Source organism: Cervus elaphus, chromosome 15 (genome assembly GCF_910594005.1).
Source record: "Cervus elaphus chromosome 15, mCerEla1.1, whole genome shotgun sequence".
Lineage (NCBI taxonomy): Eukaryota > Metazoa > Chordata > Mammalia > Artiodactyla > Cervidae > Cervus > Cervus elaphus.
Genome location: NC_057829.1, coordinates 69,310,147 through 69,333,126, shown reverse-complemented (window position 1 = coordinate 69,333,126; position 22,980 = coordinate 69,310,147). Strand labels below are relative to the sequence as shown.

The window sequence follows — 22,980 nt, the reverse complement described above, 5'->3', positions numbered from 1 at the left end:
AGAGAACTTGGCCCTCCAATTTCCTCATCCATAAAGGTCTCAGAAGGACACAAAGGTGTTAAATCAAATGCCTATAAACAGGGTGGCAGAATATCATACAGTCAGAAAATGCTGGACTGGAATGTTAAGAAGGGAGAGGAAAGGTAATGCCTTAGTGGATTGAAGGCTAAGAAACTTAGCCCCAGTGCGGATTCTTGAATGATTTTAGGCTGAGTAAGACAGTCATGGAGGCCCCCAGTGGCTCCATGGAGAAACTCAGGGCTCTATGCTCTGTGGATCTCAGTATCATCATCAGAAATGTGGCTTCTTTGCAGGGTGAGAAGCAGCTTGCTGATCCTTTGAGACTGGGAATAACTGAGTAACCACAAGTGTCTTAACTGAATAATCAAAAGTGGTAAAGAATTCACCTGCCAGTGCAGGAGACATGGGTTTGATCCCTGATCCAGGAATATCCCCTAGAGAAGGAAATGACAATCCAGTCCAGCATTCTTGCTTGGAGAACCTAATGCAGAGAGGAGCCTGGTGAGCAACAGTCCATAGGGTCGTAAAAGAGTCAGACATGACTCAGAGACTGAACATATACACAAGGAATACATTAAGCAAAAGAAGGTCTAGGAAGTGTGGTATGTAAATTAAATATTGGCATACCAAATTCCACTTGAAATGCACCAAGAGGGTTCATTATTTAAAAGAACTTCGTGATAAATCCTTATGAAAAACAAAGGATCTTTGATATTGTCTCAGTCTGGCCTGAGACTTGGAGTAAGTCTTGGCTTGGGACTTGGAGTAAGTCATTTCAACCCACTGAAACACATTAAGACTCCATATTCTACTCCATATTCTATTCCTCTCCACTTCCCCCAAAGCTGTAGTAAACCATAGGTGACTTATTGTATGTGATAGTGCCCTGCAAACTGTAAAGTGATTAGTCACTTCAATGTCTAAGAAACATTTAATTTGCATCTAATATATTATCTTAGAATGGGACTACTTGTCTTCAAATGAAACTACTTTCTGTTTAGTTGAATCTCTGTTTTAAAACTTAAGAAAGTTTTAAATTTTGTTTCTTTAGGTAGATATACTCCTAAGTATTTTATTCTTTTTGTTGCAATGGTGAATGGTATTGTTTCCTTAATTTCTCTTTCTGTTTTTTCATTGTTAGTATATAGGAATGCAAGGGATTTCTGTGTGTTAATTTTATATCCTGCAACTTTACTATATTCATTGATTAGTTCTAGTAATTTTCTGGTAGAGTCTTTAGGGTTTTCTATATAGAGGATCATGTCATCTGCAAACAGTGAGAGTTTCACTTCTTCTTTTCCTATCTGGATTCCTTTTACTTCTTTTTCTGCTCTGATTGCTGTGGCCAAAACTTCCAACACTATGTTGAATAGTAGTGGTGAGAGCGGGCACCCTTGTCTTGTTCCTGATTTCAGGGGAAATGCTTTCAATTTTTCACCATTGAGGGTGATGCTTGCTGTGGGTTTGTCATATATTTTGAAATAATCATATTATCTAACCTAATTATTATAGCCTTCTTTGTACTTGAAATGGTATCAATGAAGTAAATTCAAAGCAAAAAATCAAGACCTAAATACTGTAAATCAGTTTGCTACTTGAAAACACAGGGGATTCGATGCTACAACAATTGACTATAAAATTATGATAATGGGGTAATGGGGTAATGGATGGGAAGATATTTTTATGTAAAGATTATTATGCTATTGATAGTTAAGGAAACAATATATTTTCCTCTAGTTATGAGTTTAAAGTTAACTTGGAGTTTATGTGGTGCAGGTCCATCTTGCTGGGAATTAAGATCTCTTACATAAAATCTCTTCCCATCCCCCACCACACATGCTGAATGATCCAGGGTGTGTTTCAGGGATTCAGTCCCTCTATTACAAAAACAACCTTTTGATAAATATTTATGAAAAACAAATTTTGAAAAATTGGAGGTTGTCCCAGCTTTACCATTTCCAATGTATGTGAAAACAGAGGAAAAATCTTCCATTTATCTATTAGGGACCACGTATTAATAAAATTATAGATATGGCATGATCAATATCTAAATAAAACCCTTATACTTATGCTTTGAGGTCTCCAGAAAGACAAGAATTCAAATTGTATTCATTGGGAATAAGTTCAGTCCAGTCACTCAGTCGTGGCCAACTCCTTATGACCCCATGGACGACAGTACGCAAGGCCTCCCTGTCCATCATCAACTCCAGGAGTTTACACAAACTCATATCCATTGAGTCGGTGATGCCATCCAATCATCTCATACTCTGTCATCCCCATCTCCTCCCACCATCAATCTTTTCCAGCATCAGGGTCTTTTCAAATGAGTCAGCTCCTCGCATCAGGTAGCCAAAGTATTGGAGTTTCAGCTCCAACAACAGTCCTTCCAATGAACACCCAGGACTGATCTCCTTTAGGATGGACAGGTTAGATCTCTTTGCAGCCCAAGGGACCCTCAAGAGTCTTCTCCAACACCACAGTTCAAAAGCATCAATTCTTTGGTGCTCAGCTTTCTTTATAGTCCAACTCTCACACCCATACATGACTACTGGAAAAACTAAAGGCTTGACTAGATGGACCCTTGTTGTCAAAGCAGTGTCTCTGCTTTTTAATATGCTGTCTAGGCTGGTCAAAACTTTCCTTCCAAGGAGTAAGAGTCTTTTAATTTCATGACTGCAGTCACCACTTGCAGTGATTTTGGAGCCCCCAAAAATAAAGTCTGTCACTGTTTCTGCATCTATTTCCCATGAAGTGATGGGACCAGATGTCGTGATCTTAGTTTTCTGAATGTTGAGCTTTAAGCCAACTTTTCCACTCTCCTCTTTCACTTTCATTAAGAGGCTCTTTATTTCTTCTTCACTTTCTGCCATAGGGTGGTGTCATCTGCATATCTGAGGTTATTGACATTTCTCCTGGCAATCTTGATTCCAGCTTGTGCTTCATCCAGCCCAGCATTTCTCATGATGTACTTTGCATATAAGTTAAATAAGCAGGGTGACAATATACAGCCTTGATGTACTCCTTTTCCTATTTGGAACCAGTCTGTTGTTCCATGTCCAGTTATAACTGTTGCTTCCTGACCTGCATACAGGTTTCTCACGAGGCATGTCAGGTGGTCTGGTATTCCCATCTCTTTCAGAATTTTCCACAGTTTACTGTGATCCACACAGTCAAAGGCTTTGGCATAGTCAACAAAGCAGATATAGATGTTTTTCTGGAACTCTCTTGCTTTTTTGATTATCCAGCAGATGTTGGCAATTTGATCTCTGGTCCTCTGCCTTTTCTAAAACCAGCTTGAACATCTGGTAGTTCATGGTTCACAAATTGCTGAATCCTGGCTTGGAGAATTTTGAGCATTACTTTACTAGCATGTGAGATGAGTGCAACTGTGTGGTAGTTTGAGCATTCTTTGGCATTGCCTTTCTTTGGGATTGGAATGAATATTGACCTTTTCCAGTCCTGTGGCCATTGCTGAGTCTTCCAAATTTGCTGACATATTGAGTGCAGCACTTTTATAGCATTATCTTTTAGGATTTGAAATAGCTTAACTGGAATTCCATCACCTCCACTAGCTTTGTTCATAGTGATGCTTCCTAAGGCCCACTTGACTTCACATTCCAGGATGTCTGGCTCTAGGTGAGTGATCACACCATCATGATCATCTGGGTCATGAAGATCTTTTTTGTATAGTTCTTCTGTGTATTCTTGCCACCTCTTTTTAATATTTTCTGCTTCTGTTAGGTCCATACCATTTCTATCCTTTATTGAGCCCATCTTTGCATGAAATGTTCCCTTTGTATCTCTAATTTTCTTGAAGAGATCTCTAGTCTTTCCCATTCTATTGTTTTCCTCTATTTCTTTGCACTGATCACTGAGGAAGTCTTTCTTGTCTTTTCTCACTATTCTTTGGAACTCTGCATTCAAATGGGTATATCTTTCCTTTTTTCCTTTGCTTTTTGCTTCTCTTCTTTTCTCAGCTATTTGTAAGCTCTCCTCAGACAGCCATTTTGCTTTTTTGCATTTCTTTTTCTTGGTTATGGTCTTAATCCCTGTCTCCTATACAATGTCATGAACCTCCGTCCATAGTTCACCAGGCTCTCTGTCTATCAGATCTAGTCCCTTCAATCTATTTCTCACTTCCTCTATAAAATCGTAAGGGATTTGATTTAGGTCATACCCAAATGGCCTAGTGGTTTTCCCTACTTTCTTCAATTTAAGTCTGAATTTAAAGGAGTTCATGATCGGAGTCACAGTCAGCTCCTGGTCTTGTTTTTATCAACTGTATAGAGCTTCTCCATCTTTGGCTGCAAAGAATATAATCAATCTGATTTTGGTGTTGAACATCTGGTGATGTCCATGTGTAGAATCTTCTCTTGTGTTGTTGGAAGAGTTGCTTGCTATAACCAGTGCATTCTCTGCAAAACTCTATTAGCCTTTGCCCTGCTTCATTCTGTACTCCAAGGCCAAATTTGTCTGTTACTCCAGGTGTTTCTTGACTTCCTACTTTTGCATTCCAGTCCCCTATAAAGAAAAGGACATCTTTTTTTGGGTGGTAGTTCTAAAAGGTCTTGAAGGTCTTCATAGAACCATTCAGCTTCTGCTTCTTCACATTATTGGTAGGGGCATAGACTTAGATTACCATGATATTGAATGGTTTGCCTTGGAAATGAACAGAGATCTTTCTGTCATTTTTGAGATTGCATCCAAGTACTCCATTTCGGACTCTTTTGTTGACTAAGATGGCTACTCCATTTCCTCTAATGGATTCTTGACCACAGTAGTAGATATAATGGTTATCTGAGATATAATCACCCATTCCAGTCCATTTTAGTTTGCTGATTCCTAAAATGTCAATGTTCACTCTTGCTATCTCCTGTTTGACCACTTCCAATTTGCCTTGATTCATGGACCTACCATTCCAGGTTCCTATGCAATATTGCTCTTTACAGCATCAGACCTTGCTTCCATCACCAGTCACATCCACATGTAGGTATTGTTTTTGCTTTGGCTCTGTCTCTTCATTCTTTCTGGAGTTATTTTTCCACTGATCTCCAGTGGTATATTGGGCACCTACCGACCTGGTGAGTTTATATTTTTGTGTCCTATCTTTTGCCTTTTCACACTGTTCATGGGGTTCTCAAGGCAAGAATACCAAAGTGGCTTGACATTCCCTTCTCTAGGGGAACACGTTTTGTCAGAACTCTCCACTATGACCCATCTGTCTTGGGTGGCCCTACACGGCATGGTTCATAATTTCATGGAGTTCGACAAGGCTGTGGTCCATGTGATTAGATTGGTTAGTTTTCTGTGATATTGGGAATAGAGTTCTAGTAAATCTGTTCCAGACTGGTTCCTGGCAGGGAGAGCCTGGTGAAAAAGATGGACCTCGAATGGCTCTAACAACCCAGCAAACTAATTGCTTTATAAGTGCTTTAACACAGTTTCACGAGGCAATAGAAAGAGATGAGCCATCAAAGGGAAAAGCAGGACTTTGCCCCTTTGTTTCTCACTGTTAATCTCTCTGCCCATAGGCTGCCTGGAGGCTCAGTGTCAACAATGAAATTACATTTCCATCTAAGGAGGAGAAGTAGTCAATTACCATAAACAAAATAAGTACAAAATCCACCCAAACTATGCTAAATTTTGTCTTAATATCTCCTAGATAACAAGTGTGCCACTAACAGCATATCTGGTCCTTCCTAATAGATTCTTCTTGATAATGAGGAATTCCAATGTTTAATCTTTTGTCTCAAATATCTATCTGTCCATATAGGAATCTGTATTTGATGGGAAAAAAAGAAGTCTTTAAAACTGCCAAATACCATGAACTAAAATGATGGAAATGATACCAATTCAAGTCAAAGCCCAAATCTTTCATGGAGAAAGTGAAAAATAATTAACCACCTTGAGGTGTTATGAAAAGGATAGGCATAATAATCCTAGTAATAAAAGAGCCCTTTATATTGTGCAGAGACTTTAAAATCCATTTCTTTTCTCTTTCACTCAAGCAAAGAATTGCCTCTTTTGTTCCAAATATAGTCCCAGGTTCTGGGATACAGTAGTGGTGAACACATTCAACAAGGTACATACTTAAGAGGTTGGAGAGTTGAAGGCAATACACGTGTGAACACATAAGAAAACGTCAGAGTGACAAGTGCTGTGATGATTCTAAACAGGCTAGAGGGAGTTGATCCTTCGGCACAACTCTGTGAAACAGCTTGAATCACTAGGATTCCTCTTAGTATAAGGTTCACAACATATCCTAATTTAGGCAAGATCACATTACTGACTAGCTTCCTGCTACTGCCCCGATGGATATTCTAGACTGAGCTGAGTGAATGCTCCAGCACAGTTGGCTTCACATCACAGCTCCATACTAGAATGTGAGTGGCCACAATTGAGAAAAAAACCAGGCTGTGAGATGATGTGGCAGGTAAAACCCTAAGCAGCAACTGAAGAGAGCCATTACTAGCCATTGTACAGGTGGCCCATCAAAGGTGGTCTGGATCTCTGATGGTGACCAGACCACCATACCCCAGTGCCCTGACCCTCAACAAATGCCTACATGGGTCACTCTATGGGGCTAAGGGCTTCCCTTGTGGCTCAGCTTGTAAAGAATCCACCAGCAATGCGGGATATCTGGGTTCAATCCCTGGGTTGGGAAGATCCTCTGGAGAAGGGAAAGGCTACCCACTCTAGAATTCTGGCCTAGAGAATTCCATGGACTCTATAGTCCATAGGATCGCCAAGAGTCGGACACGACTGAATGACTTTCACTTCACTTCACGGGGCTAATTGTGCTGGTGCTGGGTGGAAGAAGAGTACACATCCTTAAAGGAAACTGAGGCAGCTGGGACCCAACCTTCAGGACTTCTGCTCCAGCAACTTGGGACTTGACCCAACTCTGAGGGCAGAGATGGCCATTGAGCAGAAAGGAGCCCCACCTTACACTTGGCTCTGGCCCTAGTACCTCCTTTTCCAGTTCTACCTCCTACCAAAGTGATAACTGCCTGCACACCCTAAGGAAAGACATGACTTGTATTCCTGCCAAATCCAGATCTCCCAGCAAAGCCCCTGGGCACAGGTAGAGTGTATAGGGATGATCACACAAAGATAACCCTCTAAGACCTCCATAAGTAACCACTTCATCAAATTTCATAGAGACATAGGAAAATAAGCAAAATGAAAAGACAGAGCAATTTGTCTCAACTGAAAGAGTTAGAGAAAAATCCTGAAAAACTAACAAAGGAGAGATAAAAAAACCTCCCAGACAAGCAAAAATAGAAGAAGTTCATCAACACTAAAACCTTAAAAGAAATGCCAAATGGTCATCTCTAAGTGGAAAATAAAAGGCTATAACAAGAAGTATCTATAGAAAGGGAACAAATCCACTAGTAAAGACTAAAATATTGTAAAGGCTGAGGATCAAATATGACATAAAAATACATAATATGGCATGAAAAGATGCTCAACATTGCTTGTTATTAGAGAAATGCAGATCGAAACAACAATGAGGTATCACCTCACACTAGTCAAAATGGCCATCATCAAAAAATCTACAAATGATAAATGCTGGAGAGGATGTGGAGAAAAGGGAACTCTCTTGCACTGTTGGTGAGACTGCAAATTGAAATTACCACTATGGAGAACAGTATGGAGATTTCCTTTAAAAAACTATGAATAAAATACCATATGGCCCAGCAATTCCACTACTGGGCATATACCCTGAGAAAACCATAATTGAAAAAGACACATATACCCCAATGTTCACTGCAGCACTATTTAAAACAGCCAGGACATGGAAGCCACCTAGATGTTTATTTACACGTGAGTGAATAAAGAAGTGTGGTATGCATATAAAATGGAATATTACTCAGTCATAAAAAGGAATTAATTTGACTTAATTAATTTAATGCACACATTGCAGTGAGGTGGATGAACCTATAGCCTGTTATATGGAGTGAACAGCCTGTTATATGAAGTGAAGGAAGTCAGAAAAACAAATATTATATATTAACACATATATATGGAATCTAGAAAAGTAATACTGATGAATCTACTATATTTTCATGGGGCCACAGTGTAAGTCTCAACAAATTTAAGAAGACAGAAATTATGTCAAATATTTTTCTAACCACAGAGGTATCACAGTAGAAATCAATTGCCAGAAGAAAAATGGGAGAAGCTCAAACACATGGAAAGCAAACAACATGGTACTAAAAAATCCAATGGGTCAAAGAATAAGTGAAAGAGAAAATCAAAAAGTATATTAAGACAAATGAAAGCAAAAACACAACTTTCAAAAATCTATGGGATTATAGCTAAAGCCATTTTAAGAGGAAAGCTTTATGTGATACAGACTTCCCTTAAAAAACAAGGAAAATCTTAAACAGTGTAACATTCAGCCAAAAAGAATTAGAACAGAATAGGTCCCAATGTAAACAGAAGGAAGGAAATAACAAAAGTCATAGATGAAATAAATAAAATAAAGACCAAAAATAATAGGAAATATCAATGAAACCAAGAACTGTTTCTTTGAAAAGAACCAAAGTCAATAAATCTTTAGCCAAGTTCATCAAGAAGAAAAGAGAATCCAAGTAAACAAAGTAAGAAATGAAAGAGGGGAGATAGCAACCATTACCACAGACATACAATAATTCATAATAAAATACCACTTAACATTACATGCCAATAAATTATAAATAAGATATGGGCAAATTTATAGACACATTCAACATTCTAAGACTGAATCAAGAAGACACAACCTGAATAGACCAATCATTAGAAGTCAAATTGAATTTGTAATATAAAAATAAACTCTCAGCAAACAAAAGCCCAGGAACAGATGGCCTCACAGGTGAATTCTACCAAACATTTAGAGAGGAGTTAACACCTATCCTTATCAAATTATTCAAAAAAACTGCAAAGAAAGGAATACTTCCAATATCATTCTATGAGGCCATCATCACCATGATACCAAAACAAAAGACGTCACAAAAAGAGAAAATGGCAGACCAGTATCACTGATGAACATAGATTCAAAAATCTTCAGCAAAATACTAGTAAACCAACTCCAGCAATATGTTAAAAGAATCACACACCATGATCAAGTAGGATTTATCCCAGAGATGCCAAGATTTCTTCAATTTCTGCAAGTCAATCAATGTGATACACTACATAAAAAGTGAGTAAAAATCATATGGTCATCTCAATAGATGCAGAAAAAAACTTTTGATAAAATTCAAAATCCATTTATGATTTAAAACTCTCCAGAAAGCGAGCATCGATGGAACATACATCAACATAATAAAGGCTATATGTCACAAACCACAGCTAATATTATAATTAACAATGAAAAGCTGAAAACATTCCCTTTAAGATCAGGAACAAGACAAGGATGCCCACTATCACCATATCACCAGCGAAAACTAAAGGAATCCAAACTGAAAAGGAAGACGTAAAACTTCCACTGTTTGCAGATGACATAAAACATATATACACAGAAAATCCTAAGATACCATCAAAAAACTAGTAGATATCATCCATGATCTCAGTAAAGTTTCAGGATATGAAATAAATATGCAGAAATCTGTTGCACTTCTGTACACTAACAACAAACCATCAGAAAGAGAAGTGTAAGGAAATAACCCCATTTATCATTGCATTAATAAATAAAATAACTAGGAATACACCTACTTAAAAAGGCAAAAGACCTGCAATCCACACACTGTAAGACACTGAAGAAATATATTAAAGATAATACAGACAGTAAGATACACAGTGTTCTTGGATTGGAAGAATCAATATTCTTAAAATGACCATATTACCCAAGGCAATCTACAGATTCAATGCAAGCTCCGTCAGAACACCAGTGGAATTTCTCATAGAACTAGATCATTTTTTAAAAATTTGTATGGAAACACAAAAGACTCAGAATAGTCAAAACCATCTTGAGAAAGAAGAGCAGAGCTGGAGGAATAACTTTAAATGGAGTTTAATTCATAAGAAATATTGAATCACTATGCTGTAAATCTGAAACTAATATTGTAAATTAGCTATACCTTAATTTTTAAAGAACAAAAAAATAGGACAATAGAGGCAAGAATTTATCAAAAGAAGTGCAAGGTGCAAGATTTTTACACTAAACATTACAACACTTTCCTGAGAGAAGTTAAAAATCTAAACAAAGAAGAGATATTCTAAAAAATTAAAAATAAAAATTTCACGCAAGGTGATTCAGTTACACATATAGGTTATTCCCATTTAGTTTATTAGATAATATTGTAACTTTGCTATACACCTGAAACTAACACAACACTGTTAATCAACTCCACAGTAATATAAAGTAAAAATTAAAATATAAATAAATGTTGCATGAAAGCAGAAATTGTTTTGCTCATAGATTTTAGAAACTTCTTTGGCAAAAGGCTGTGATGTAATGAGAAGGAATCTGTTTCTATTTATAGCACCTTTTGTATAACATTTTCTTAAGAAAAAAATCACTTTCTCTACTTCACTGACACACACTGAATAAATATTTAAGAAATATTTATTTTGGAGAAGGGGCTCATTTATCAGCTCGCTTGGGGCTGCTGTGTATTTTTGGCCGGCTTTGTTTATATAGGATGTGTTGCTGCAACACCCAACATTTTGCCTATTTTAAGTGATACTGTCTTTCCCAGGCCGCCTATTCTAAGCACAGAGTATTGCTTCCAATCATGTGACTATCAGGATGCCTGTTAGAGCAATTATTTCTGTATCTGTCTGGATTCTTGAGCTCAAGGAACAGCCGCTAGAGAAATGGAGACCAACCTCATGCCTGCCTGCAATCTCCATAGAATGCAGCACTCTCCTTTCCACATCGGAGGGCTAAATGAACGCTTGGTGATGAGAAATTAGGTGGAAGTCTAAATTGCCTTTTCGACAACTTTACCATGCTTGCCCTTTTATGGATGCAAAGGCATCAGAATTGTTTTTTCTTCATTGAGCCCATAGAATCTGGAGGCACTTCCTGCATTTTGCAGTAATAATTATAACTTATGAATACAAATGTAGATTTCCGGATGGTGACACAGTTATCTGAATTGTACAAAAACTTGAATTCAAAATGACTTCTTTTTTCCCCTGAACCATACTGAAGAGGGACCTTGAAAAGATTTTCCCTTTTCTATGAGCACTAAGCCAAGAGAACATCTTCCATGAGTTAGTTTATTCTGCTGATTGCTTGTGTGTATTGCTAAGAAGCAAGCTGAGATGTTGGTGGAGTATTTCTTTTAGCTTTGTTTCTTTTGTTCTATTTTGCCTTTCTGTTTATTGTATTTAGCAATGTGATTCCTACTCATGGTATTCAGTTCAGTTCAGTTGCTCAGTTGTGTCTCTTTGCGACCCCATGGACTTCAGCACACCAGTCTTCCCCCTCCATCACCAATTCCCAGAACTTACTCAAACTCATGTCCATCGAATCAGTGATGCCATCCAATCATCTCATCCTCTGTCGTCCCCTCTTCTCCCGCCTTCAAACTTTCCCAGCATCAGGGTCTTAAATGAGTCAGTTCTTTGCATCAGGTGGCCAAAGTATTGGAGTTTCAGCTTCAGCATCAGGCCTTCCAATGAATATTCAGGACTGATCTCCTTTAGGATGGACTGGTTGGATCTCCTTGCAGTCCAAGGGACTCTCAAGAGTCTTCTCCGACATCACAGTTCAAAAGCATCAATTCTTCAGTGCTCAGCTTTCTTTATAGTCCAACTCTCACATCCATACATGACTACTGGAAAAACCACAGCTTTGACTAGATGGACCTATGTTGGCAAAGTAATGTTTCTGCTTTTTAATATGCTGTCTAGGTTTATCATAGCTTTTCTTTCAATTAGCAAGCATCATGGTATTAATGGATGCAAATCAGCTTTGATTGAAAACTCTTGCAGACACATATTTACCTAAATAATCAGTTTTAAGCTCCTTCCTCAAGACAGGAGAGAGGGAGGAGAAAAAGGAGGACTATTTTTTGGTTAACCCCAACCATAGTACCTTCCTGCTTAACAGCAAGTTAATGATTGCTATAGGAGAAGAACTGGGGAGGTGGGTATCCTAGTTTCAGCATCTTCAAAATGCACAACATAATGACCCGCTTTACCATGTCCCTAGGCTTTGAATGTGCCCACTTCCTGAGCACACAGGGCCATTCCATGCACCATATTCCTCAAGAACTGCACACAGAGCCCAGGTTGGTCTTAGTATCCTATTAGCAGTTGTTCTGGCCAAGCCAGTTTTTCTTCGCAGCCTACACACTCTGTACCTCTAGAATGATTTTTAATCAATTACATCTTACCTTAAATGTTGAAATGTTGCCATTAAATCGCCCTGTGGACTCGAATCTGAGGGGTTTACATCATGAATGTGAGCCAGAAATCGATGTCCTGCATAGATACTATCAATGCTATTAATACCTACTAGCATCATATAAATCTTAGTTAATGAGTTGTCCAATCTGTATCCTTTTGCCACATATTCTACTCTAAATTGGTGTCTGGGCAGCATTTTCTCTTGTCATCAGAGGGATGTCAGCCACGTAAAACTTCCCAGTCCAGTAGGACACCACCCCACACACACATCCTTATTATACACAGAGCTTGGCCACCACTATATAATAGTCTAGATTAATAGCTTTTTCATTTAGAGTCAATAAACAAGCTCCTAGGTCCAGGCAAGTTTCTTATAGCAAAAGCTCAATGTGCCATTCATCATTGCCACCAGAGGACCAGAAACTCCATTTGTTTCCTCTGCTGCTGACAAAAGTAATTTATAGATTTTAAAGACCTAATTATTTACTGTGATGCAGGATTAAATCTGAACCCTTTTACTGGAGAGGTGAAAGAGGTAGTCTGTATCTTGGAAATCTGGAACCTCCAAAATCTATGTTTCAGATTCTCAGGGGGGATAAAGTAATGGCAATAGAACTGCAAGTTCAGGACAATATGAAAGGAGGGCAAAAAATAAAGTCCCTTTACAATGAGCCTCACCTTCCCTGGACCCCACCCCAGCAGGAAGAAGCATTTACTGCTGGTTCTCATACTGGATCCCCTCATAACTTTCCGGGCCTCCATCCCCTGGTTTCTGTGTTGTTTTGAGTCTTGTTTCTAGTTCTCTTTTTTGAGGAGGGCAGTTTTGCCTGCCAGCACAGGGAGCTAGAAGTACCTGGAAGTTTGTTTCCTTATTCCCTCCCCCAAGCATTTCCTAGCCAATGACTAATCAGTACATGGCAATTGAAACCTATCTCCCTTGACTTGATGAGCTCAGAATACACTCAGGTGTAATTCATACCCCAAAGTTCTTTCCTCCACAAGATATAGCTGAGGCTGGTGCCTTGCCTGAAGTCACTTACTGACTTGACTTCCTCCCTTTCGTTGCCCTTGTTTCTCCACTCTTTTATTAGTTTCTCTAGGGAGCACTTAATGAATAGCTTGTCCATCAATCATAGTTTTAGAATCTGCTTCTGGGCCACTTGCACTAAAATATCTATCAACCAACCCCATTATGCAAAAAGTACCAGTGCGGCATTGAAAAGGAATGCTGGACACAATAACTACTGTCCAAGAAGACAGTCGGCAATGAGAATAAACACGTAGAATCTGCGCTTATCCTGCTTAAAATCATGAGTTGGCCAATTCTTTCCCAGAAAAAGTCTACTTGGTATGTAGAGAGCTTCCTGGAGAACTGCAGGTAACTGGGGGTACCATGGTATCCGGTGGGTCTACGTCACTTCACACCCTTAGATTGTTGCCTAAGTGGGCTGGCTCTCTCAACATTGGCCCGACACTAATGGTCACCACCTGATTCCCTGCAGCAACAAATGCAAGCATGACCCCCACCCCCGACCTTGAAGAGTTCCTGATCTTTCCTTACATCTCACCTATTCAGTGTGCAACCTCTATGCTCCAATCTGTTTTGACTCTTCATTGTCCCCTGAATGTTCAGTCTCTTTATAGTCTCACTACCTTTGTTCATATTCTTTGTCTACCTACAATGCACTCACTTCTTCCAACCATTCATCTATCATAATTTAGATTCACAACTCTTACCTTGAATTCTTCTTCTAAAATGGAGGAGGAAATGGCAACCCACTCCAGTATTCTTGCCTGGGAAATCTCATGGCCAGAGGACCCTGGTAAGCTACAGTCCATGGGGTCACAAAAGTCGGACATGACTTAACAACTAAACAACAACAACAACTTAGCATATATACACTTCCTCCTTTCTTACTGGCAAGGCCTCCTTTGCTAATCCCTTGTACCCTAGGTTGTAAGCTCTGTGAAAGTGCACTTATCACTAATTTTTTTTGTCTTGCATTAGGTAACTAACACAGGGGCTTCCCAGGTGGAGCAGTGGTAAAGAATTCGCCTGCAAATGCAGAAGATGCAGATTCAATCCCTTGGTCAGGAAGATCTCCTGGAGTAGGAAATGGCAACCCACTCCAGTATTCTTGCCAGAACATTTCATGGACAGAGGACCCTGGTGGGCTACAGTCCATGGGGTAGCAAAAAACTGGACACGACTGAGTATACACACACACACACACACATACACACACACACACACACACACACACACAGTGACTGGCATAGGGTGTTGTCTGAGTACTTTCTTAACTAGTATAATGACAACATGACAGTCATAAGTATTTAGAAGTACATTTACATCAATAACAGTTATTTATGAATACACATTCATGTATATTGCAATATAAATGCAATAAATACTTACATTTATATTTGTATAAAATGATTATGCACATAGGATGGAACAAAAGATGAGACTTTATTTTCAGAATTGAAATATAAAGATTCTGAGAATTAAGTGACCATCTGAGGTACACGGCTAGCAAGAGAGAAACTAGGGCTAGATAGACCTAAGGTCTGACTCTGATTCCACTGTATTTGTCACCATACCACTCTGTTGTGAATCTGATGCCTAAACTCTCTCTTCTCTTATTCATGACTTCAGTATAAGCACTGTGTTCTGATGATGATCAGCTGTACCTGCCCCTGGGTTGGATAACACACTGAGCTACTTACAGTTAAAATGTTTAACTTATGTATCTGCCATTACATTAGTTTATGTATCTTCCATTCGTTTATAATATGAGGGATACAGATTCATATGTTGTTGTTGTTCTTCAGTCATTCAGTCATGCCTGACTCTTTGTGACCCCAAGGACTGCAGCAAGCCAGGCCTCCCTGTCCTTCACTATCTCCCAAAGTTTGCTCAAACTCATGTCCATTGAGTCAGTGATGCCATCCAAACATCTCATCCTCTGTTGCCCCCTTTCCCACCTGCCATCAATCTTTCTCAGGATCAGGGTCTTTTCCAATGAGTCGGCTCTTCACATCAGGTGGCCAAAGTAATGGAGCATAGATTCTTATGGGGAGCTCTTAAATATTAGAACAAGGAAATGGAAGCAGGGAGGAGACAATACAGTGATGTCAGATTACAATGCCCTGAGTTTTGGTATTTTCTGAAATTGAGCTAATCTGGAGTCACAAGAAAGTTGGATTAAGTATTTTCCAATTAAATAACACTGGGAATCTATATAACATGTTGGAGGGGAAAGATTCATAAAACTACTTACCAGTAGTCTTGACATTCAGCCATAGTTGTTTTATAAGATTTTCCTCCCCAATGGGCATGGGTTTCTGGTGTTACTTAACTGGGAAACACTTCAGTTTTCTCTTCGTCCTATATTCATTCAATTTTAGAAAACCAAGGGAATAATTGTGGTGGTAATTCAAGATGTCAAGCCACTGGGGAATTTATTAGAGACCAAGAAATGGATTCAAACAATATCAAATACTTCTTTTATTTTTCCCACCTCGTAAATGGCAAACAATGAAAATCTATCTAAGTCCCTTTGTTGATCACTTGAACTTAAACTGGAAAAATAAAGGGGAAACATTCTATAAGCCTTAACAAAGAGGTTATATTTATCTACAAATGAATTGAGAGCAAGGAAATTCATTAAATTCGTCATTCAAATACATTTTTCACTGTTTTTACATTGATAATACCTATTTTCAATTTTAAAGGTGTTGCTATACCATAAAAAAAGATTTTATCTTATTTGGGATGGATAACTTCACCATGTCTTCAATTTTCTTGCTTGGAAGGTAGAGAAAATCATATCTGATTATTTCCTTTTCTTGATTCTACTGAGAGAGGCCAGTCTTTTAAAAGTTTCATTTTAAACAATAAAATATTGCCATAACTTATAGACTAAAAAAAAATGTCAAGGGATTATGGTGTGCTCTAATAGTTTTGGATGACAGTTCTGTTCAGTCACTCAGTCGGGTCCGACTCTTTGCGGCCCCATGAACTGCAGCACTCCAGGCCTCCCTGTCCATCACCAACTCCTGGAGTCCACCCAAACCCATGTCCATCGAGTTGATGATGCCATCCAACCATCTCATCCTCTGTCATCCCCTTCTCCTCCTGCCCTCAATCTTTCTCAGCATCAGGGTCTTTTCCAATGAATCAGCTCTTTGCATCAGGTGGCCAAAGTATTGGAGTTTCAGCTTCAGCATCAGTCCTTCCAATGAACATCCAGGCCTGATCTCCTTCAAGATGGACTGGTTGGATCTCCTTGCAGTCCAAGAGACTCTCAAGAGTCTTCTCCAACACCACAGTTCAAAAGCATCAATTCTTCAGCACTCAGCTTTCTTTATAGTCCAACTCTCACACTCATGCATGACCACTGGAAAAACCATAGCCTTGACTAGATGGACCTTTGTTGGCAAAGTAATGTGTCTGCTTTTTAATATGCTACCTAGGTTGGTCATAACTTTCCTTCCAAGGAGTGTGTTTTAATTTCATTGCTGCAATCACCATCTGCAGTGATTTTGGTGCCCAGAAAAACAAAGTCAGCCACTGTTTCCACTGTTTCCCCATCTATTTGCCATGAAGTGATGGGACTGGATGCCATTATCTTAGTTTTCTGAATGTTGAGCTTTAAGCCACCATTTAAATAGTAATTCCCCCTCCGAGATTTTCTGTATCTTTATCCTGTTGTGGTGAAATATATTTCTCATGTAAGATACTGAAATATATGCTTGCTTGTTATATGTGAGGAGATGCAATTAAGGGTTTTATATTATTTTACAAAGACTATACTTTATCATTCTGAAAACATATATAGTGTGAACTCATAATGTCATTTTAAATGATGGCAACTATCTCTCTGTAAATTGTTTTGGAGAATCTGAGCAATGTTTTAAAATGTGCTCTTGCTCTAGCTGCCATCTTGTGTCCCCGCCTGTGTGCGCCTAACCTCAGCTGGTCTGCCGGAGACCACCTGAGCGCCAACCCTAGTCCCCCACACAGCCCCATTTCCGCTCCAACGACATGAAAGAAACTATCAGGAACCAGGAGAAACTCACCAAACTGCAGGCACAAGTGCGCATTGGTGGGAAAGGAACTGCTCACAGAAAGAAGAAGGTGGTTCATAGAACAGCCCCAGCAGATGACAAAAAACTTCAGTTCTCTTTAAAGAAGTTAGGGGTAAACAATATCTCTGGTACTGAAGAGGTGAATAAGTTCACAAATCAAGGAAGAGTGATTCACTTTAACAACCCTAAAGTTCAGGCATCTCTGGCAGCAAACACTTTCACCATTACAGGCCACGCTGAGACAAAGCAACTGACTGAAATGCTCCCCAGCATCTTTTTTTTTTTAGCTTTTATTTTTTTTATTTTTTTTTTTTTTAATTTTTTATTTTTTTTATTAGTTGGAGGCTAATTACTTCACAACGTTTCAGTGGGTTTTGTCATACATTGATATGAATCAGCCATAGATTTACATGTATTCCCCATCCCTATCCCCCCTCCCACCTCCCTCTCCACCCGATTCCTCTGGGTCTTCCCAGTGCACCAGGCCCGAGCACTTGTCTCATGCATCCCACCTGGGCTGCTGATCTGTTTCACCATAGATAGTATACATGCTGTTCTTTTGAAATATCCCACCCTCACATTCTCCCACAGAGTTCAAAAGTCTGTTCTGTATTTCTATGTCTCTTTTTCTGTTTTGCATACAGGGTTATCGTTACCATCTTTCTAAATTCCGTATATATGTGTTAGTATACTGTAATGTTCTTTATCTTTCTGGCTTACTTCACTCTGTATAAGGGGCTCCAGTTTCATCCATCTCATTAGAACTGATTCAAATGAATTCTTTTTAACGGCTGAGTAATATTCCATGGTGTATATGTACCACAGCTTCCTTACCCATTCATCTGCTGATGGGCATCTAGGTTGCTTCCATGTCCTGGCTATTATAAACAGTGCTGCGATGAACATTGGGGTGCACGTGTCTCTTTCAGATCTGGTTTCCTCAGTGTGTATGCCCAGAAGTGGGATTGCTGGGTCATATGGCAGTTCTATTTCCAGTTTTTTAAGAAATCTCCACACTGTTTTCCATAGCGGCTGTACTAGTTTGCATTGCCACCAACAGTGTAAGAGGGTTCCCTTTTCTCCACACCCTCTCCAGCATTTATTGCTTGTAGACTTTTGGATAGCAGCCATCCTGACTGGCGTGTAATGGTACCTCATTGTGGTTTTGATTTCCATTTCTCTAATAATGAGTGATGTTGAGCATCTTTTCATGTGTTTGTTAGCCATCTGTATGTCTTCTTTGGAGAAATGTCTGTTTAGTTCTTTGGCCCATTTTTTGATTGGGTCATTTATTTTTCTGGAATTGAGCTGCAGGAGTTGCTTGCATATTTTTGAGATTAATCCTTTGTCTGTTTCTTCATTTGCTATTATTTTCTCCCAATCTGAGGGCTGTCTTTTCACCTTACTTATAGTTTCCATTGTAGTGCAAAAGCTTTTAAGTTTCATTAGGTCCCATTTGTTTAGCTTTGCTTTTATTTCCAATATTCTGGGAGGTGGGTCATAGAGGATCTTGCTGTGATTTATGTCAGAGAGTGTTTTGCCTATGTTCTCCGCTAGGAGTTTTATAGTTTCTGGTCTTACATTTAGATCTTTAATCCATTTTGAGTTTATTGTTATGTATGGTGTTAGAAAGTGTTCTAGTTTCATTCTTTTACAAGTGGTTGACCAGTTTTCCCAGCACCACTTGTTAAAGAGGTTGTCTTTTTTCCATTGTATATCCTTGCCTCCTTTGTCAAAGATAAGGTGTCCATAGGTCTGTGGATTTATCTCTGGGCTTTCTATTCTGTTCCATTGATCTATATTTCTGTCTTTGTGCCAGTACCATACTGTCTTGATGACTGTGGCTTTGTAGTAGAGTCTGAAGTCAGGCAGGTTGATTCCTCCAGTTCCATTCTTCTTTCTCAAGATTACTTTGGCTATTCGAGGTTTTTTGTATTTCCATACAAATTGTGAAATTCTTTGGTCTAGTTCTGTGAAAAATACCGTTTGGTCTAGTTCTGTGAAAAATTCCCTTGATAGGGATTGCATTGAATCTATAGATTGCTTTGGGTAGAATAGCCATTTTGACAATATTGATTCTTCCAATCCATGAACACGGTATGTTTCTCCATCTGTTTGTGTCCTCTTTGATTTCCTTCATCAGTGTTTTATAGTTTTCTATGTATAGGTCTTTTGTTTCTTTATGTAGATATACTCCTAAGTATTTTATTCTTTATTCTTTTTGTTGCAATGGTGAATGGTATTGTTTCCTTAATTTCTCTTTCTGTTTTCTCATTGTTAGTGTATAGGAAAGCAAGGGATTTCTGTGTGTTAATTTTATATCCTGCAACTTTACTATATTCATTGATTAGCTCTAGTAACTTTCTGGAAGAGTCTTTAGGGTTTTCTATGTAGAGGATCATGTCATCTGCAAACAGTGAGAGTTTCACTTCTTCTTTTCCTATCTGGATTCCTTTTACTTCTTTTTCTGCTCTGATTGCTGTGGCCAAAACTTCCAACACTATGTTGAATAGTAGTGGTGAGAGTGGGCACCCTTGTCTTGTCCCTGATTTCAGGGGAAATGCTTTCAATTTTTCACCATTGAGGGTGATGCTTGCTGTGGGTTTGTCATATATAGCTTTTATTATGTTGAGGTATGTTCCTTCTATTCCTGCTTTTTGGAGAGTTTTAATCATAAATGAGTGTTGAATTTTGTCAAAGGCTTTCTCTGCATCTATTGAGATAATCATATGGTTTTTATCTTTCAATTTGTTAATGTGGTGTACTACATTGATTGATTTGCAGATATTAAAGAATCCTTGCATTCCTGGGATAAAGCCCACTTGGTCGTGGTGTATGATTTTTTTTAATATGTTGTTGGATTCTGTTTGCTAGAATTTTGTTAAGGATTTTTGCATCTATGTTCATCAGTGATATTGGCCTGTAGTTTTCTTTTTTTGTGGCATCTTTGTCTGGTTTTGGAATTAGGGTGATAGTGGCCTCATAGAATGAGTTTGGAAGCTTACCTTCATCTGCAATTTTCTGGAACAGTTTGAGTAAGATAGGTGTTAGCTCTTCTCTAAATTTTTGGTAGAATTCAGCTGTGAAGCCATCTGGTCCTGGGCTTTTGTTTGCTGGAAGATTTTTGATTACAGTTTCGATTTCCTTGCTTGTGATGGGTCTGTTAAGATCTTCTATTTCTTCCTTGTCAGTTTTGGAAAGTTAAACCAGCTTGGTGCCGACAGTCTGACCAGTTTAAGGAAACTGGCTGAAGCTGTGCCCAAACAATCTGTGGATGGAAAAGCACCACTTGCCACTGGAGAGGAGGATGATGATGAAGTTCCAGATCTTGTGGAGAATTTTGATGAGGCTTCCAAGAATGAAGCAGACTGAATTTAGTTAACTTCTGAAGAAGACAAATCTTGAAGAAGTTACTGGGAGCTGCTATTTTATATTATGACTGCTTTTTAAAATTTTGTTTATGGATCTGATAAAATTTAGGTCTCTAATATTTTTAAGCCTAAGCCCCTGGACACTGCAGCTCTTTTCAGTTTTTGCTTATATACAATTCATTCTTTGCAGCTAATGAAGCTGAAGAATCCTAAGAATAAAGTTTGAGACAAAGATAAATAAAAAATAAATAAATAAATAAAATGTGCTCTTATGTGAAATAAACTGATTACTGTTACTCTAGAGATATAGTGATGATCACAGGGTAGGCTACTAACCAACACATTGTATCAGTTATGGCAGTCTCAGGATGTTCAAAAGACGGTCCATCCCAGCTTTAAAATTCAAAGTTAATATTTATTGAGCACCTGCAATGTGCCAGTTCTTATGGTTTATCTCATTGATCCCTATAACAACTCTATGAAGTAACTATGGTGACTATCCCTATTTTACAGAAGAGGAAATGAGGCCTGAAAAAGTAAGGTTATTACTTGTCTAAGGTGGCATTGCTTTCAAGGGACTGAAAATTCAAAATAGACAGTAGTACACTACAGAGCTCTCATTTCTAACCATTGTGTGACATAGCCTCTCATGAGCAGCCACATTTCACCCTCTGACAGAATACAGGAGTCAAATATTCTATATATGAGATTATATTATGCAAAATATTTATACAGCTACTCTTTTTTTTTCATTTATTTTTATTAGTTGGAGGCTAATTACTTTACAATATTGTAGTGGGTTTTGTCATACATTGACATGAATTAGCTATGGATTTACATGTATTCCCCATCCCGATCCCCCCTCCCACCTCCCTCTCCACCCGATTCCTCTGGGTCTTCCCAGTGCACCAGGCCCGAGCACTTGTCTCATGCATCCAACCTGGGCTGGTGATCTGTTTCACCCTAGATAATATACATGTTTTGATGCTGTTCTCTCGAAACATCCCACCCTCACCTTCTCCCACAGAGTTCAAAAGTCTGTTCTGTACATCTGTGTCTCTTTTTCTGTTTTACATATAGGGTTATCATTACCATCTTTCTAAATTCCATATATATGTGTTAGTATACTGTAATGTTCTTTATCTTTCTGGCTTACTTCACTCTGTATAATGGGCTCCAGTTTCATCCATCTCATTAGAACTGATTCAAATGAATTATTTTTAATGGCTGGGTAATATTCCATGGTGTATATGTACCACAGCTTCCTTATCCATTCATCTGCTGATGGGCATCTAGGTTGCTTCCATGTCCTGGCTATTATAAACAGTGCTGCGATGAACATTGGGGTGCACGTGTCTCTTTCAGATCTGGTTTCCTCGGTGTGTATGCCCAGGAGTGGGATTGCTGGGTCATATGGCAGGTCTATTTCCAGTTTTTTAAGGAATCTCCACACTGTTCTCCATAGCGGCTGTACTAGTTTGCATTCCCACCAACAGTGTAAGAGGGTTCCCTTTTCTCCACACCCTCTCCAGCATTTATTGCTTGTAGACTTTTGGATAGCAGCCATTCTGACTGGTGTGTAATGGTACCTTATTGAGGTTTTGATTTGCATTTCTCTGATAATGAGTGATGTTGAGCTCTTTTCATGTGTTTGTTAGCCATCTGTATGTCTTCTTTGGAGAAATGTCTGTTTAGTTCTTTGGCCCATTTTTTGATTGGGTCATTTATTTTTCTGGAATTGAGCTGCAGGAGTTGCTTGCATATTTTTGAGATTAATCCTTTGTCTGTTGCTTCGTTTGCTATTATTTTCTCCCAATCTGAGGGCTGTCTTTTCACCTTGCTTATAGTTTCCTTGGTTGTGCAAAAGCTTTTAAGTTTCATTAGGTCCCATTTGTTTATTTTTGCTTTTATTTCCAGTATTCTGGGAGGTGGGTCATAGAGGATCCTGCTGTGATTTATGTCGGAGAGTGTTTTGCCTATGTTCTCCTCTAGGAGTTTTATAGTTTCTGGTCTTACATTTAGATCTTTAATCCATTTTGAGTTTATTTTTGTGTATGGTGTTAGAAAGTGTTCTAGTTTCATTCTTTTACAAGTGGTTGACCAGTTTTCCCATATACAGCTACTCTCTTGTCTTCTTTTAGGAGAAAGCAAA

At 38.7% G+C, this 22,980-nt stretch overlaps 1 protein-coding gene across 2 annotated transcripts; it reads left to right on the top strand.

The window, feature by feature from the left end:
* Positions 1-17,413: 17,413 nt before the first annotated feature.
* Positions 17,414-21,060, top strand: LOC122709127 (transcription factor BTF3-like). Of its 2 annotated transcripts, XM_043926267.1 has the most exons (3): positions 17,414-17,743; positions 20,659-20,725; positions 20,783-20,829. In XM_043926267.1, the coding sequence occupies exons 1-3, from the start codon at positions 17,414-17,416 to the stop codon at positions 20,827-20,829; spliced, it is 444 nt and encodes a 147-aa protein (XP_043782202.1). The 2 variants fall into 2 exon arrangements, with proteins under 2 accessions (XP_043782202.1, XP_043782201.1); XM_043926266.1 differs by having other exon boundaries at positions 20,659-21,060.
* Positions 21,061-22,980: the final 1,920 nt, after the last annotated feature.

Bases quoted from the DNA above. Each gene is read 5' to 3' on its own strand.
- LOC122709127 (XM_043926266.1), top strand. From the start codon at position 17,414: ATGAAAGAAACTATCAGGAACCAGGAGAAACTCACCAAACTGCAGGCA. The intron at 17,744-20,658 runs GCTTTTATTTTT...AGTTTTGGAAAG, and splicing joins CCAGCATCTTTTTTTTTTTA to TTAAACCAGCTTGGTGCCGA.